We start from the raw sequence: 13,797 nt of genomic DNA, 5'->3' as shown, positions 1-13,797 counted from the left end.
GGCGAAGGACACATCCATATCATCATTTTTACACCCACAAAATTACCACAAGGTAAGAAACTTGAAGTGTTTTGGCACCTCTGTTTTCACATGCCAAAACACTTCAAGCTGCTCCAGCTGAATTGTTTCAGCTGGGGGGTGAGCAGGCACTTTAAACCGAGGAAGTCAAGTCTTACCTGCCCCTCCACTGCTACCCCCCACCACACCAGAGCAACACTATTTGCATTATGCCGCCCGGCTCTCTGTTTGCCTGGCTGCATTTACTTAGGAACAGGAAGTTTCCTGTTCCCAGCAGCCCTTGGGCAGTGTCAGGCCGGAACTGGCGTTTGAGAATGTGCAGGTGCCATTTTTTGTGGTCAGTGCTGTCTTAGGACTGGCTAGCTCTTAGAACCAAGCTGTGAGAGAGCCACAGATGGATTTGGATGCACCTCCCAAGGTCTATTCACACATTATGTTCAACACTTGACCAATGAGTGTACAAAGCTCACAGGCACTGGTAAGGTCATTCACATGTTATGTTGAATGCAGATGCAGAAATACACTTCCTATCTGTTCCGTGCATTTGAAGGATCTGTATCCAGGTTCACTATTAAAATGAATGTGGGTATAGTCATTCATACAAACACATGTATGAGTATACAGATATTTGTATACTCATACAGCATAATGAATCAGGCTTCAGTCTCTGAGTGATGTAAGCATTTGTTTCAAATTACCTTTGTTGCCTGATCCCTTGTTTTTGGGGTGTTATTGCTTCATACTCTCACCTCAGCTGAAGCGGTTGCTGTCCCTCTTAAAAAGCAACTAAATCCCACTCATATTCAAGTTGAGCCTGCTACCAATTCCAAAACTCCAAGAAAAAAGTGTGACTGCAGGCAAGAAAATGTTGAGCAAACAAGAACTAGTCCTCATGACAAATGTTTACTGACTTCTAAATTTATAGAGTGAGCCTCCCAAATATAATTTCTATGATCTTTGTGGATGGGCAGATATTTATATAATTCATTACCTGCAGACAAAACACACTATTTCTGCCTGGAATTTTCTTGAGAAATCTATTCTTCATTCTGAATCAAATATCAGAATTAAACCAGGCTGTTTGGATCCATGACAAAAAGTCAGATTCATTATTGCAAATGTGCATTAATGTTTTCCAAATACACTGAAAAATATGATTGGGGGCAGGTTTTGCACCATGGGGTTTGCTGAACTTAAGAATGTAGAAACCGTGGATATTACATGTATGTGTCTTGGACTCAGCTTGCAGTATTTTATTGATTGATTGATTAGATTTCTATACTTCCCTTCCAAAAATAGCTCAGGGTGGTTTACACAGAGAAATAATAGATAGATAGATAGATAGATAGATAGATAGATAGATAGATAGATAGATAGATAGATAGATAGATAGATAGATTCCTGTCCCCCAAAGGGCTCACAATCTAAAAAGAAACATAAGATAGACACCAGCAACAGTCACTGGAGGTATTGTGCTGGGGGTGGAAAGGGCCAGTTACTCTCCCCGCTGCTAAAAAAGAGGATCACCACATTAAAAGGTGCCTCTTTGCCAAGTTAGCAAGGGTTGACATTGGGCTGCCTGATGTGGGCCCGCAAATGGTGCCCGGTCCTCCCCTTTCTCTTTTTTTATTGCTTTAAAATTATCCCCACATCCTAATAGAAAAGGAAGGGGAAGAGAAGAAGCAGGGCACCATTTTGTCTTCCTTCCTGCGCAAGCCATCTCTGAGGAACATGGCTTTTGAGAACTGCCTCACAGTCCCCCAACTGAAGCCACTTACTTCACCTTGCTATATGGCTAGTTGGCCCTGTGTGACAAAGCTAAAACCAACCCCACCGTCCACAAAGGAATAGAGGTATATCATGCATGGCCAAAGCCCTGGAGGCCACACACCAGGGTCTTGCATTCACCTGATAAGATGCAAGGACTGTCCTTTGTCAAACTGAGGAAACCTTGACCGTTCCATGTACAGAGCGCATCGTTCATTGTCACACTTTGGATCATTTGCCTTCCTCCAGTATTCACACTGCAAGAGTGTAGATAAACCAATAAAGGAAGAAACAAAACAGGCACACACACACACACACACACACACACACACCCCATATATTTTGCAAAATCCATTTTTCCCTGAAAATATGCCAACAGGAGTACGGATTCTGTTTCAATCACTGACATCCAGACTAATGCAACACTAGCACTACGGTGAAGAAGTGATTTTTGCCAATCTTCTCCCTGAAGCCCACTGCACCACCCCAAAATATGTCCCTGATGGTCACAGGGCTTCAGAGAGAAGGGAAGATTGGGGTAAATCACCTGCATCTGTTGAACCAGAATGGTGCTACATCAGCTAGTGGTTGAGATCATGGTCATGATCTGTCAACGCAGACATAGCTTACTCAAGCAGGGAGACTTCAGAATAGTTGCCTTGCAGGCTTCATGGGCAGGGCATCAAGCAGGAAGGGAGATCATTAAGAAATGTTTGCCTCTCCTTTGCTGCCCTGCCCATCAAGCCTGTGGAACAACTATTCTTAAGGCTTCTTGTCTCGAGGCAGCTCTAACTGTGTCCATGGATAGTGCCTGTCATTCCAGCCAGTCACTATGTTTTGTGGTATATGACAGAATGAGAGTAGCCACATCCAGCTATCAGACTAGGAGTGCAGGCCTTCTTGAAGCACGTACACCTCTCAACCTAAATCTGGGGAGGGTTTCCAACCCCACCTAACGGGCACTTCTACAATAGCATAAAGTATATGAATTTAAAATCTTGTGAATACAAGAATATAGAATCTTTTTTGAATTCTCAAACAGCTAATTAAAAATACCAATTATCAATTAAAAATATTGGGATTAATATCACAATTCTTTAAGGCAGATTCCAAAAACAATTATGGGGACAGATCCTTTTTAAATGATTAGGAAGGAAATGCAAAATGTGCTCCAGTGAAACACTAGCTATTGGCCACCAGAGGGCACTATAATATTGAATTGTAGTCCTACATTGTAGGTAACAGGTTGAAACATGAAGATGGAACACAGTAAATGACTAGATGTTATGTTTTCTAAATACTGGGGTACAGTACAGCCATTTGTTTGTTCTTCACCCCAGAAACTCTGGTGCGACTTGATCATTGTCAAAAACCTAGAGAGACTATTCAGCGTGAGTCTGCAGAACCTCTCCTAGCTCTAAGATAAAATTCAGAACTCCTCCTGTTCGGGCTCCAGATAAAATTTAAATCTTTTGAGGCCATTTCAGTAATTCCAGATTGCTATTCCCCCTTTTGGCTTTTCTTACTGTCAAGTTGATTAAGAACTCAAGAGAAAGCTACTCAAGATTTAATTTGCTTTGGTTGGACCTAATAAAGGTATTACTTGATAGAAGCTTTTGGATTAGACCTACTGTGTAAGTCCAGCCTTCTAGCACAGCCATAATCTTCTTCTTGTTCCCTCTTCTCTCTTCCCCTGTGGCTGCACAGGTGTTGTCTTTGCTCAGCTAAATGCCTCCACATCACATACATGTGTATAGAAATCAAATACATGATAAGCAATTTTCATAGTAATAGAAACAGTTGTAGAGAGTATTTGTATGTATAGGGCACAGCAGAGAAGGTCAAAGTGTCAGTTAAAAAGCAGAGGAATTGAGCGTTTTCCTGGAAAGCTTGCGAGTTCTAGAAAATGAATTTTTAACAACGAATTATTAAAATACCTACCTCATGAAGAGGGTAAGCAGCAATATAGATGCCACTATTAAGTGGACCTTTGATCCACTTTCCTCCTTCTTCTGACCCATATGGAGACAGAGAAAACAGAAAACCTAGATGGGTGAGGAAACAGACCCACAATATAGAATTACAACTATACTGTGAATATCAAACCCTATCTGAATAGTACCCTGCAATGTTGAATACAAAGCAGAATATCTTTCTTTCCGACACTCTGAAAACAGGTATCTGTGAGCACATTAAAGATGTTACCCTTAATTATTTGAATCTTAAAATGATTAATTCATTCATTAGGTACATATGATTGAAAGCAGTTTTAATCCCTTGCTGCTGTTTTAAGTGAACGTCTCTTTTCTTCTCATTAATGTGTCCTAAGTTTTCTGTAAGAACAGTAGCAAGAAAAATGGTAATAATCACTAAAAACTTTGGATGAGCAACACACTCAGCTCAAGGGCGGAACTTCAGCATTGACATGCAAAGTGTATGCTGTAAATATAGGAATATGCTCCCTGTTGAAATAAGAGCATCTCCTTCTCTGTTTGTTTTTAGGAGACTCTCCAGATGCACCTGTTTCCATAGGCTTTCAACTGTAATTAATTTTAATAGCCTGTTTTAGTTTATGAAATTTTTATTGTGGAGATTTGTGGAATTTTAATCTGTTTTTACTATTTTATATTGTGTTTTTAATTGTGTTCTCCATCTAGAGATGTACATATCAGGCAGTATAAAAATATGATAGATAGATAGATAGATAGATAGATAGATAGATAGATAGATAGATAGATAGACAGACAATTTAGCCCTATTCAAGCATGCTTAAAAGACACTGTACTCAACTCAAGTACTCATGCTGGAAGTACCATCTTGGCTCATCGCCCACTCTGGCAGTATGCCAATCATGGTTACAGTGGTGTTCATCTAAAGAGGTGAATGCTATATTGATGGTGGCAGGTGTTAATGTGATCAGGAGGCTTGGGCCTCTTCAGATGAACAGCCGTGTAGCATCCATTGGACAAGCAGGGACAAATGTCCCTGGGCCCAGAGGGTCAGGGGGCTCCAAGGAGATCCCAAGCAGGCTGCCCCACCACTGCTGCACCCTGTCCCACTGCCCCGCTACAGCTGCTTGAGCTGAGCAGGGCAGGCTAACTCCTGTGGCAGCGGCGGCAGCAGGCTTCTCCTGCTGGTGGGGAGATGCTGCTTGCCCCACCCCTTGCATCTGTGGGCATGGCTTAGGGCACTGGGTCACATGTGCATAAGGAAGGAAGGCATAAATAGGAGAAGGTATGCAACACCAGGCCACAGCTGCTGCTGCACCAGGGCCTTAACTGGAAGCTAGTGCAAACTGCCAGCAATGGAGTCATATGTCCTCTCACTTATGGCATAAAGCAGGTGGGGCAGCTGCATTCTGCACTATCTGCAGGCTTATTATTTTCAAGGGCAGCCCAACGTAAGGCACTATGCAAGAATCTAAAAACAATGGGCAGTCCAGATATTGTAATTTATAAAATGTTCCTAATAGAGACAAGCACACAGGATAATTTTGCTTCCAAGAGTTACATTCAGAGAGTGGTCCCTTCAGTCAATATATAGTACTTTTGGTTTCCCAAGTGAGAAATTCAGAAATCTTTTGCAATAGAAGTTCTAATTAGTATTACTTTGTGCATATGTTAGTTATGCCATTTATTTACCTTTGCACTCTAAGAGCAAAGAACTATTGAGATGTAAAAATAGTACTGAATAGGAAATGCTTTAAAAACACACAGCCATTCTGAAAAGAAAGAACAGCTGCTATCAGAATGCAGAACAATATAGAATGTGACATCATTCTGTGGCATTATTTTTATGCACTTGTAGGTAAGAGCATCCAAAATGCTCGCAAACAACTCTGTCAGCACAGATTATGAGCTGCAGTACAGGTAAATGTAAACACAGTAAGAAAGGAAACCTGTGAAACAAACAAACAAAATACTAAGAGGTCATTTGGTGAGTGGTGCATATTCCATTTCCATAAACTCCAGGAAGCTACCAAATGACTCAGAAAAATTAGGAACTGGACTTCTCATTTCTTCAGGCTGTCTTATAAAATGCAGCACTAGCATAAAGACTGGAAGTGAATATGCTGCTCAATATGGTTAACATAATTGATTCACATATTATTCACCTGACTCTTCATAAGCCTGTTTCCCAGAAAGGATATTGCTAGCAGAGCATGGTATTAAGGAATCCAGACATATCCCCCTCTTATCATGAGAAAAGCAGAGGCAGTGTTGTTCCGTACTGGAAGCTGAAATTCCCTACCATCAGAATGCCCAGAAATTCCCTAGTTGCCTTTGAAATTCCCTGCAGGAATTCCTTTTTTGCCCTTGAAATTCCCTGGAGGAATTAAAAATTATATATGCAATAGACAGGAAATTGATCAGTATACACACACACACACACTTTTTACTGAGCAAAAGGCTGAATAATGAAGCTGCACTCTTATGTTCTGCAGTTTTAGCATGTTTTCAATGTCACTTTCCCCACATTTTATTATAATATTACAAGCTCTGCATAGTGCTGTAGTGCTGCTTCCCCCACAAGCACCCTTTAAACTGACGCAGTTCCAACCACTCCTTTCTAAACTTCTTAACAATTGGCTTTCTTCTTTTGTCAGTTCACAACAGATTAGTCTTGCTTTGTGGTGTGTGTGTGTGTGTGTGTGTGTGTGTGTATAGAGATAGAAGGAACTTCATTTCCAGAATTTGTATTGTCCATTCTTTGAATTTCAAAAGAAAATTCACCAGAAATTAAAATGGGGGGGGGATGTTTTGCTGAAAAATACTCTCAAGTGAGGTAGTTGCTTATTACGTGCACTTATTCCAGTACAACTCCTTCTGGCTATTCCCTTTGTAAAGAGGCTATTGATTCCCTTTGTTATATGTACTATGTGGTCTACTCGCCCAAATGCAACACAAATCAGATACATACATGGAAATGCAATCATACAATGCTTACACATGCCTCAGGAGTTTGGAACTGAAAGCGAAAGTAGTGAAACCACAACAGGAAAATATACTTTTATCTAAAATTCCCTGCATTGCCTTTATTTCCCCCTGAATTTTCCCTGCATTTCATCACTTTTTAGGTAGGGTCCACTTTTCCATTTCCCCTGATTTTTGAAGCTAGAATTCCCTGCATTTGGGGGAAATCCCTGCAGGGTACATCACTGACTACGGGTCACTTCACACAACAGAAATGAGTCTTGGCAAGGCAGTGAGCTGAATATGCATTACCACCGTTAACAGCCAATGGCACACTGCATGCCTAAGCTTGTTACATGCCTAAACCTGTTTTCTTGCTATGACTATGGAGCATAGAAAAGACAACTTCTCTAATTAGGGCTGAATAGGCCATTGCAAGCAAGTTTGAGGATCTCTCAGAGGATCTCTCAGAGTACGGATGGTGTTTATGATGCAGTTAGACTAAAGCCTTTTGGATGTCTAGCAGCTGATGTTGCTGTGTGGGGAAAGAAAATCCGAAGTTGCAAAGACAGAATTACAATGGGAATGTGGAATGTAAGAAGCATGAATATGGGAAAGCTTGAGACAGTGAAAGATGAAATGAATTAACTATAGATTGACATCCTGGGCATCAGTGAATTAAAATGGATTGGAATGGGACAATTTCAGTCAGAAAATCATACCGTTTACTACTCAGGACATGAAAACCAAAGCAGGAACGGTGTTGCTTTCATAGTCAAGAAGGATATAGCATTAGCAGTACTATCTATCTTGGGTACAATGCAGTCAGTGACCAACTAATATTAATTAGATTTCGTGGACAACCCTTTAACATTTATTTATATATTTATTACATTTTATATCCCACTCTTCCTCCAAGGAGCCCAGAGCGGTGTACTACATACTTAAGTTTCTTCCCACAACAACCCTGTGAAGTAGGTTAGGCTGAGAGAGAAGTGACTGGCCTAGAGTCACCCAGCAAGTATTATGGCTGAATGGGGATTTGAACTCGGGTCTCCCTGGTCCTAGTCCAGCACTCAAACCACTACACCACGCTGGCTCTCATGACAGCTCTTCAAGTCTAGCTCTAACAACTGATACAGAAGAAGAGGAAGTTGATGAGTTTTATGCTCAATTTCATTCTGAAATTGACAGAACATGCAAGCAAGATGTGAGGCTGGTGGTTGGAAACTGGAATGCCAAAGTTGGAAGAGGTAAGGAGGAAAACACAGTCGGCCTATATGGCCTCGGAAACAGAAACGAAGCAGGAGAATGACTTATTAGTTTCTTCCAAGCCAATGATCTCTGCATTGCTAACACATTCTTCAAACAAGCAAAGTGGTGCCTATACACATGGACATCACCAGATGGAGTACACAGAAATCAAATTGATTACATTATTGTTGGAACAAGGTGGAAGAGCTCAGTTATAACAGCAAAGACATGGCCTGGGACCGACCGTGGAACCCATCATGAACTGCTCATGTGCAGGTTTCAAGTCAAGCTAATGCGGAAAAACAAAGCTATCCAGCTTCCATGATACAATCTTGAGAAAGCGGAAAAACAAAGCTATCCAGCTTCCATGATACGATCTTGAGAATGTCCCCACCATTTTCAAGGAGAACATCAGGAACCGCTTTGAAGTTCTGAACCTCATTGATAGGGAACCAGAGGAATCGTGGAGCGAAATCAAAGAAGTTGTTAAGGATGAATGTGAAGAGAGACTGCCAAAGACCAAGAAACAGAAGAAAGCAAAATGGATGTCAGAACAGACAGTGGAAACTGCCCAGAACAGGAGAGAAGCCAAAGTCAAGGAAGATAAAGTCCTCAGGAAGGAACTTAATACGGAATTTCAGATAGCTGTTAGAAGAGACAAGGAGCAATACTACAATGACATCTGTAAAGACCTTGAGGATGGAAATAGACATGGAAAAACAAGGAAAGTTTTCCAAAAGATCTCTGAACTCAGAGGGAGGTTCCAATCTCAAACTGGTATGTTAAGGGATGCCAAAGAACAGCTAGTAACTGATTAAGAGAAGATCAAACAGAGATGGAAGGAGTATACTGAAAATCTGTACAGCAGGGTTGGCAAGATCCAAGATACTCTAGGATATTCCCTACTTGCAAGAACCTCTAGTACAGGAAGATGAAGTTAGATCAGCACTCCGGTCATTACCAAGTCGGAAGACTATAGGAATGATGGCATAGCTACAGAAATATGGCAGGCAACAGAAGAAGGATCAGTCAAGGCTCTAACCAAACTATGCCAGCAAATTTGGAGAACAACACAGTGGCCAACAGATTGGAAGAGGTCAGTCTACATACACATACCAAAGAAAGGAGACTTAACAGATTGCGCAAGCCATCGCACAATATACTTTATTTCACATGCTAGCAAAATAATGCTCAGGATCATCCAACGTAGATTAGAGCCCTACGTGGAAAGGGAAATGCCGGATGTTCAAGCTGGTTTCAGAAAAGGCCAAGGAACAAGAGATACCATTGCTGATGCATGCTGAATACCTGAGAAAGCCAAAAAATATCAAAAAGATGTCAATATGTGCTTTATTTACTACAGAAAAGCCTTCGATTGCGTCGACCATGTCAAGTCGTGGAATATCCTTAGGAAAATGGGTGTCCCAGAACATCTTATTGTTCTCATGAGATACCTTTACACAGGACAGGAAGCCACCGTCCAGATGGAACATGATGAAACAGACTGGTTCCAGATCGGCAAAGGAGTAAGACAAGGCTGTATACTCTCTCCTTCTTTATTCAATTTATATGCTGAACATATACTGAAAGAAGCTGGATTGGAAGAAGATGAGTGTGGTTTTAAAGTTGGAGGAAGAAACATCAATAACCTGCACTTTGCTGATGACACCACTCTGATAGCTGAGAATGCAGATGATCTGCAAGCTCTAATAATGAAAGTCAAGGAGCACAGTGAAAAAATGGGACTACATACAATTAAATGTAAAGAAGACTAAAGTAATGACAACGGGTAAAGCAACCCGCCTCAGAATTGACAATGAAGACATTGAAGTGGTAGATAGTTTCTGCATTTTAGGATCGACCTTCAACAGTAAAGGATCCAGCAGTCAAGAAATACTTCACAGACTAGCACTTGGTAGGGTTGCAATGAAAGTTTTGGAAAGGATATTTAGATGCCGTGACGTGTCTACACCTACAAAGATTAGAATAGTTCAGACAATGGTTTTCCCGTGAAACTTTGAAGAAGCAAGATAGAAAAAAGTATTGATGCTTTTGAACTTTGGTGCTGGAGAAGACTTTTGAGGATACCATGGACAGCCAGGAAAACAAACAAATGCATCATAGGACAAATCAATCCAGAATTTTCACTTGAGGCACAAATGACCAGGCTCAAACTATCATACTTTGGACACATTATGCAAACACCTAGCTCCCTTGAGAAGTCTATAATGCTGGGAAAAGTTGAAGGCAAGAGAAGAAGAGGACGACCAGCGGCAAGGTGGATGGACTTGATTACAACAGCAATGAATGGACCACCGAGAGACCTAAAAGGCCAAGCTGAAGACAGATTATCCTGGAAAGAATCTATCTATGTGGTCGCTCAGAGTCGACACCAACTTGACAGCACGTAATCAATCAATCAGTCAATCAAGAGTGTTTGTCATGTGTTCTCCAGTGTTAGTGAACACCTGAATGTGTGTGTGTGTTTTTAAATATCTGCAAGAACTTGTCATAGACGCACACTGGCAGCCAATGAGCTGCCACAAGCTTTGCCTCCTTTTCAAGAGGACATCAATTGTTGTATCTGACATATTTTAAATCAGGAGTGGGCAGTAGGGCTTTTTAAAAATGAAACTTCAGAACCACACAATAGTATATATGAGTATAATTTGCACACATAGCATTCACTGCCACAATCAGATCTGTATACTTCTTCTCTATGCATGCATTGTTGCCTAGAGTCATATTCCATGACATTTAGAAGCCTTACCCGAGCAGCTTGCTAAGAGGCAGAATCGCCATGCTTGTGGCTTACTAAGAGGCAGGATGACACACATTTGGGCACAGGGCTGGGCTGGGGGCAGGGAGAGCAGCAGCGCCATGCTGGGTGGGTAAGAAAAACCTTTTACTACCTCTCTCACCACCACCACCACCATCACCACCACCACCTTGCTGCCACTTATTTCTTCCCAGGAGCCAGGACTCTCACCCTGGGGGTGGGGGTGGGGTGAAAAAGAGTGGTTCAAGAATCGGACATACACTTAAAATCCAATATTTGTTGTTTTTATGGTTTTGTTGTAAACCACCCAGAAACTTGCATTTTGGGCTGTATACAAATGTGTTAAATAAATAATAAATAAATAATATTAGGGCGTCTCTAATGGGAACACGACCAGCCCGGGGGGCGGGGGGATAGCACCAGAACACAGCTACAGCCCTTTCATACAGATATCCAATATCCTCTGCTCCCCCCCCCCCCGCAAAAGCTTTTTCCCTCTCAGCAACCTAATTTGTTGGTTTGGGAGGACATCTTTTGTAGCCAATGCCATTACGGCTATTGTTAAACCATTGGGACTTGGAGTCAGAAGCTCTTGCTGATCTACTGTAAGGATCATCACCAAGGATCTACCAGTAGACTCTGCCCTTTCTTGGTTTATATAGTGAAACATAGGAACATAGGAAGCTGCCATATACTGAGTCAGTCCATTGGTCTATCTAGCTCAGTATTGTCTTCACAGACTGGCAGCGGCTTCTCCAAGTTTGCAGGCAAGAATCTCTCCCAGTGCTATCTTGGAGAAGCCAGAGAGGGAACTTGGAACCTTCTGCTCTTCCCAGAGTGGCTCCATCCCCTGAGGGGAATATCTTGCAGTGCTCACACTTCTAGTCTCCCATTCATATGCAAGCAGGGCAGACCCTGCTTAGCTATAATGATCAAAGTTCTCCTCACATCTAAGATTATTTCTCTTGCATTATGCTGTTGAATTAAGAAGCACACATTACTCACAATCTGGCCCTCAGACTACTCTGCTAGCAGGAGTTGTTGCAGAAAGCACATGCTGAAATGCTGATAGTTGTGGGTAATCAGATATATAAGGAGAATTAAATAATTTACTAGATTTCCAACAACATCTAGCACCTCACATCTAGTAGATGTCAACATATGCTTGTTCATAAATAGATTTTTGATGATGAGAACAAGTTGCAGTGTGGTCGAATTCTAGTGTGTTCTTTCTAACATATTTTCAGGCTTCTCTTTTTCCTGAAAAACTTATCCTGAGCTTGGTGATCAAAGCCTTTCTTGTGAAATAGTCTGTTGTACAGAACATGTTTATCCCCTGCTTCTGTACTATGGCTGGGTGTGGGAAAAGGAGAATAATTCACATCAGTAGCCAGTCACTCTCAAATTAGCTACCAAACTCCACCTAACTCATTCAGTGTAGATAAAGACAGAAATGAAGGGTGAATAAAGGGAAGATGAATGTGTGCACATATGTTGGTAGAAAATGTGAGATTTGTGAAAGTGTAGAGAGGGGAGAGGAAGCTCAGGAATGGAAAGAGGGAATAAGAAGAAAGAGAAAATTGGGGAAATAGAAAGAAATCCACCCCAGCATTTCTGTTTCCAATTGTGCCGGCTAGCTGCCTATGGGAAGCTGAGATTTGAGAAGCTCACAAGACGTGCATTAACATTGTTGTCTGTTCCAAATTTCTTGTAGTTGGATACTTCTGTGACTATAAAATAAGCTTATGGAAATCTGAAGAAAAGTTGTTTTCCTATGGAAACACTTATGGAAGAATTGTTGACATGTAATATTGTTAACAAAACAGTTCTACTGAAGATAATTCAGAGTCAAAGTTCATGTAGAAATCAGTTTCTTAGGGCAAGTTCAATAAAGTCCAGTGGGCTGATTCAGATGTCACATGGAACCACAGTTAAATCTTAATTCCATGTGATGTCTCCAAGACTCAGAACAGACTTCCTTCCTTCCTTGCCTGCCTGCACACTAATAAAGAATTCTACTTCTGCCTGAATGTGGTTAGAAATAACTTCACGCAGAGAAATAGTATCAAATGCATAAAACAGAGTTATCAACAACTTCGGTGAAAGGTGCCATTTAGATTAGCATTGTGAAATCCCAGGGACTGAGTTAGAACAAAATATCAAGCAGAAGTACACCCTCTGTGAAAACTGTATGGAATTTGGGCTTTCTAGACAAATTGTTTTGTTTTGTTGTTACAGAAGAGGCAAACATGGTATCTAGATATTTCCTATGTTGCCACTTCAGAAGGTGTCATTAAAAAACTTTGTATCATCCACATAAATAAGTACAAAGTTTATCTGTACACCATCTTATTTTTTTTGGGGGGGAGAGTATTTGCTTTGATGTCACTTGTCAATCTAGAAAGAATATAAAGGTAAAAGTAAAGTGTGCTGTCAAGTCGGTGTTGACTCCTAGTGACCACAGAGCCCTGCAGTTGTCTTTGGTAGAATACAGGAAGGGTTTACCATTGCCATCTCCCATGCAGTATGAGATGATGCCTTTCAGCATCTTCCTATATCACTGCTGCCCAATATAGGTGTTTCCCATAGTCTGGGGGTACGAACCGGTAACCTCTGGCTTTATAATCAAGTCATTTCCCCGCTGCGCCATTATTAACATCTGTGGTGCTTATAAATGTGACAGAAGCTACATTTTTCCAGAGGGGTGCCTAAAGCACAAACCCTACAAAGAGTTTTGTGGCATCTTAAAAACTAATACATTTATGGAAGTATGAATTTTTGTGGACTATCCATCAGATGCATGAAGTGAAATCTACAGTTGATCTTTTGCATTTCCTCTTGCATTCCACTCATTCTTTTAATGCCTACAGAAGAATATAGCATGGCTAATACTACAAACCCTGAAGCCCCGTCCCCACATTGATGCACCCAGAAGTACCACCCTCCCATTCTTGGTTACAGTTCATGTCTGCAGAGATAACCATGGATGGATTCTGTAACCATGGATGGATTCTGAATTTCTGCCCATGACTGAAATGTGACCCAGCCGTCCTAATCACAAAAGCC

General features: G+C 41.3%; 1 protein-coding gene across 7 annotated transcripts in view; it reads right to left on the bottom strand.

Moving 5' to 3' along the window:
• Nucleotides 1-13,797, bottom strand: part of ANO5 (anoctamin 5) — a 113,683-nt gene that overhangs the window by 31,583 nt on the left and 68,303 nt on the right. The window contains exons 1-2 of one of the 7 annotated variants that reach the window (XM_053284691.1): nt 3,727-3,808; nt 1,927-2,042 (exon numbers count right to left, since the gene is read on the bottom strand). The exons of the other annotated variants lie outside the window; for them this stretch is intronic. Coding sequence (XP_053140666.1) covers nt 1,927-2,042; nt 3,727-3,806 — 196 coding nt within the window. The 5' untranslated portion in view covers nt 3,807-3,808. Of the gene's footprint in view, nt 1-1,926; nt 2,043-3,726; nt 3,809-13,797 lie in introns of those variants that run through there. 7 annotated transcript variants of the gene reach the window in all.

This window comes from Hemicordylus capensis, chromosome 1 (assembly GCF_027244095.1).
Source record: "Hemicordylus capensis ecotype Gifberg chromosome 1, rHemCap1.1.pri, whole genome shotgun sequence".
In the NCBI taxonomy this organism is placed as follows: Eukaryota; Metazoa; Chordata; class Lepidosauria; order Squamata; family Cordylidae; genus Hemicordylus; species Hemicordylus capensis.
Note: the sequence above shows the minus strand (reverse complement) of the source record. Positions and strands in the feature narration are given on the sequence as shown.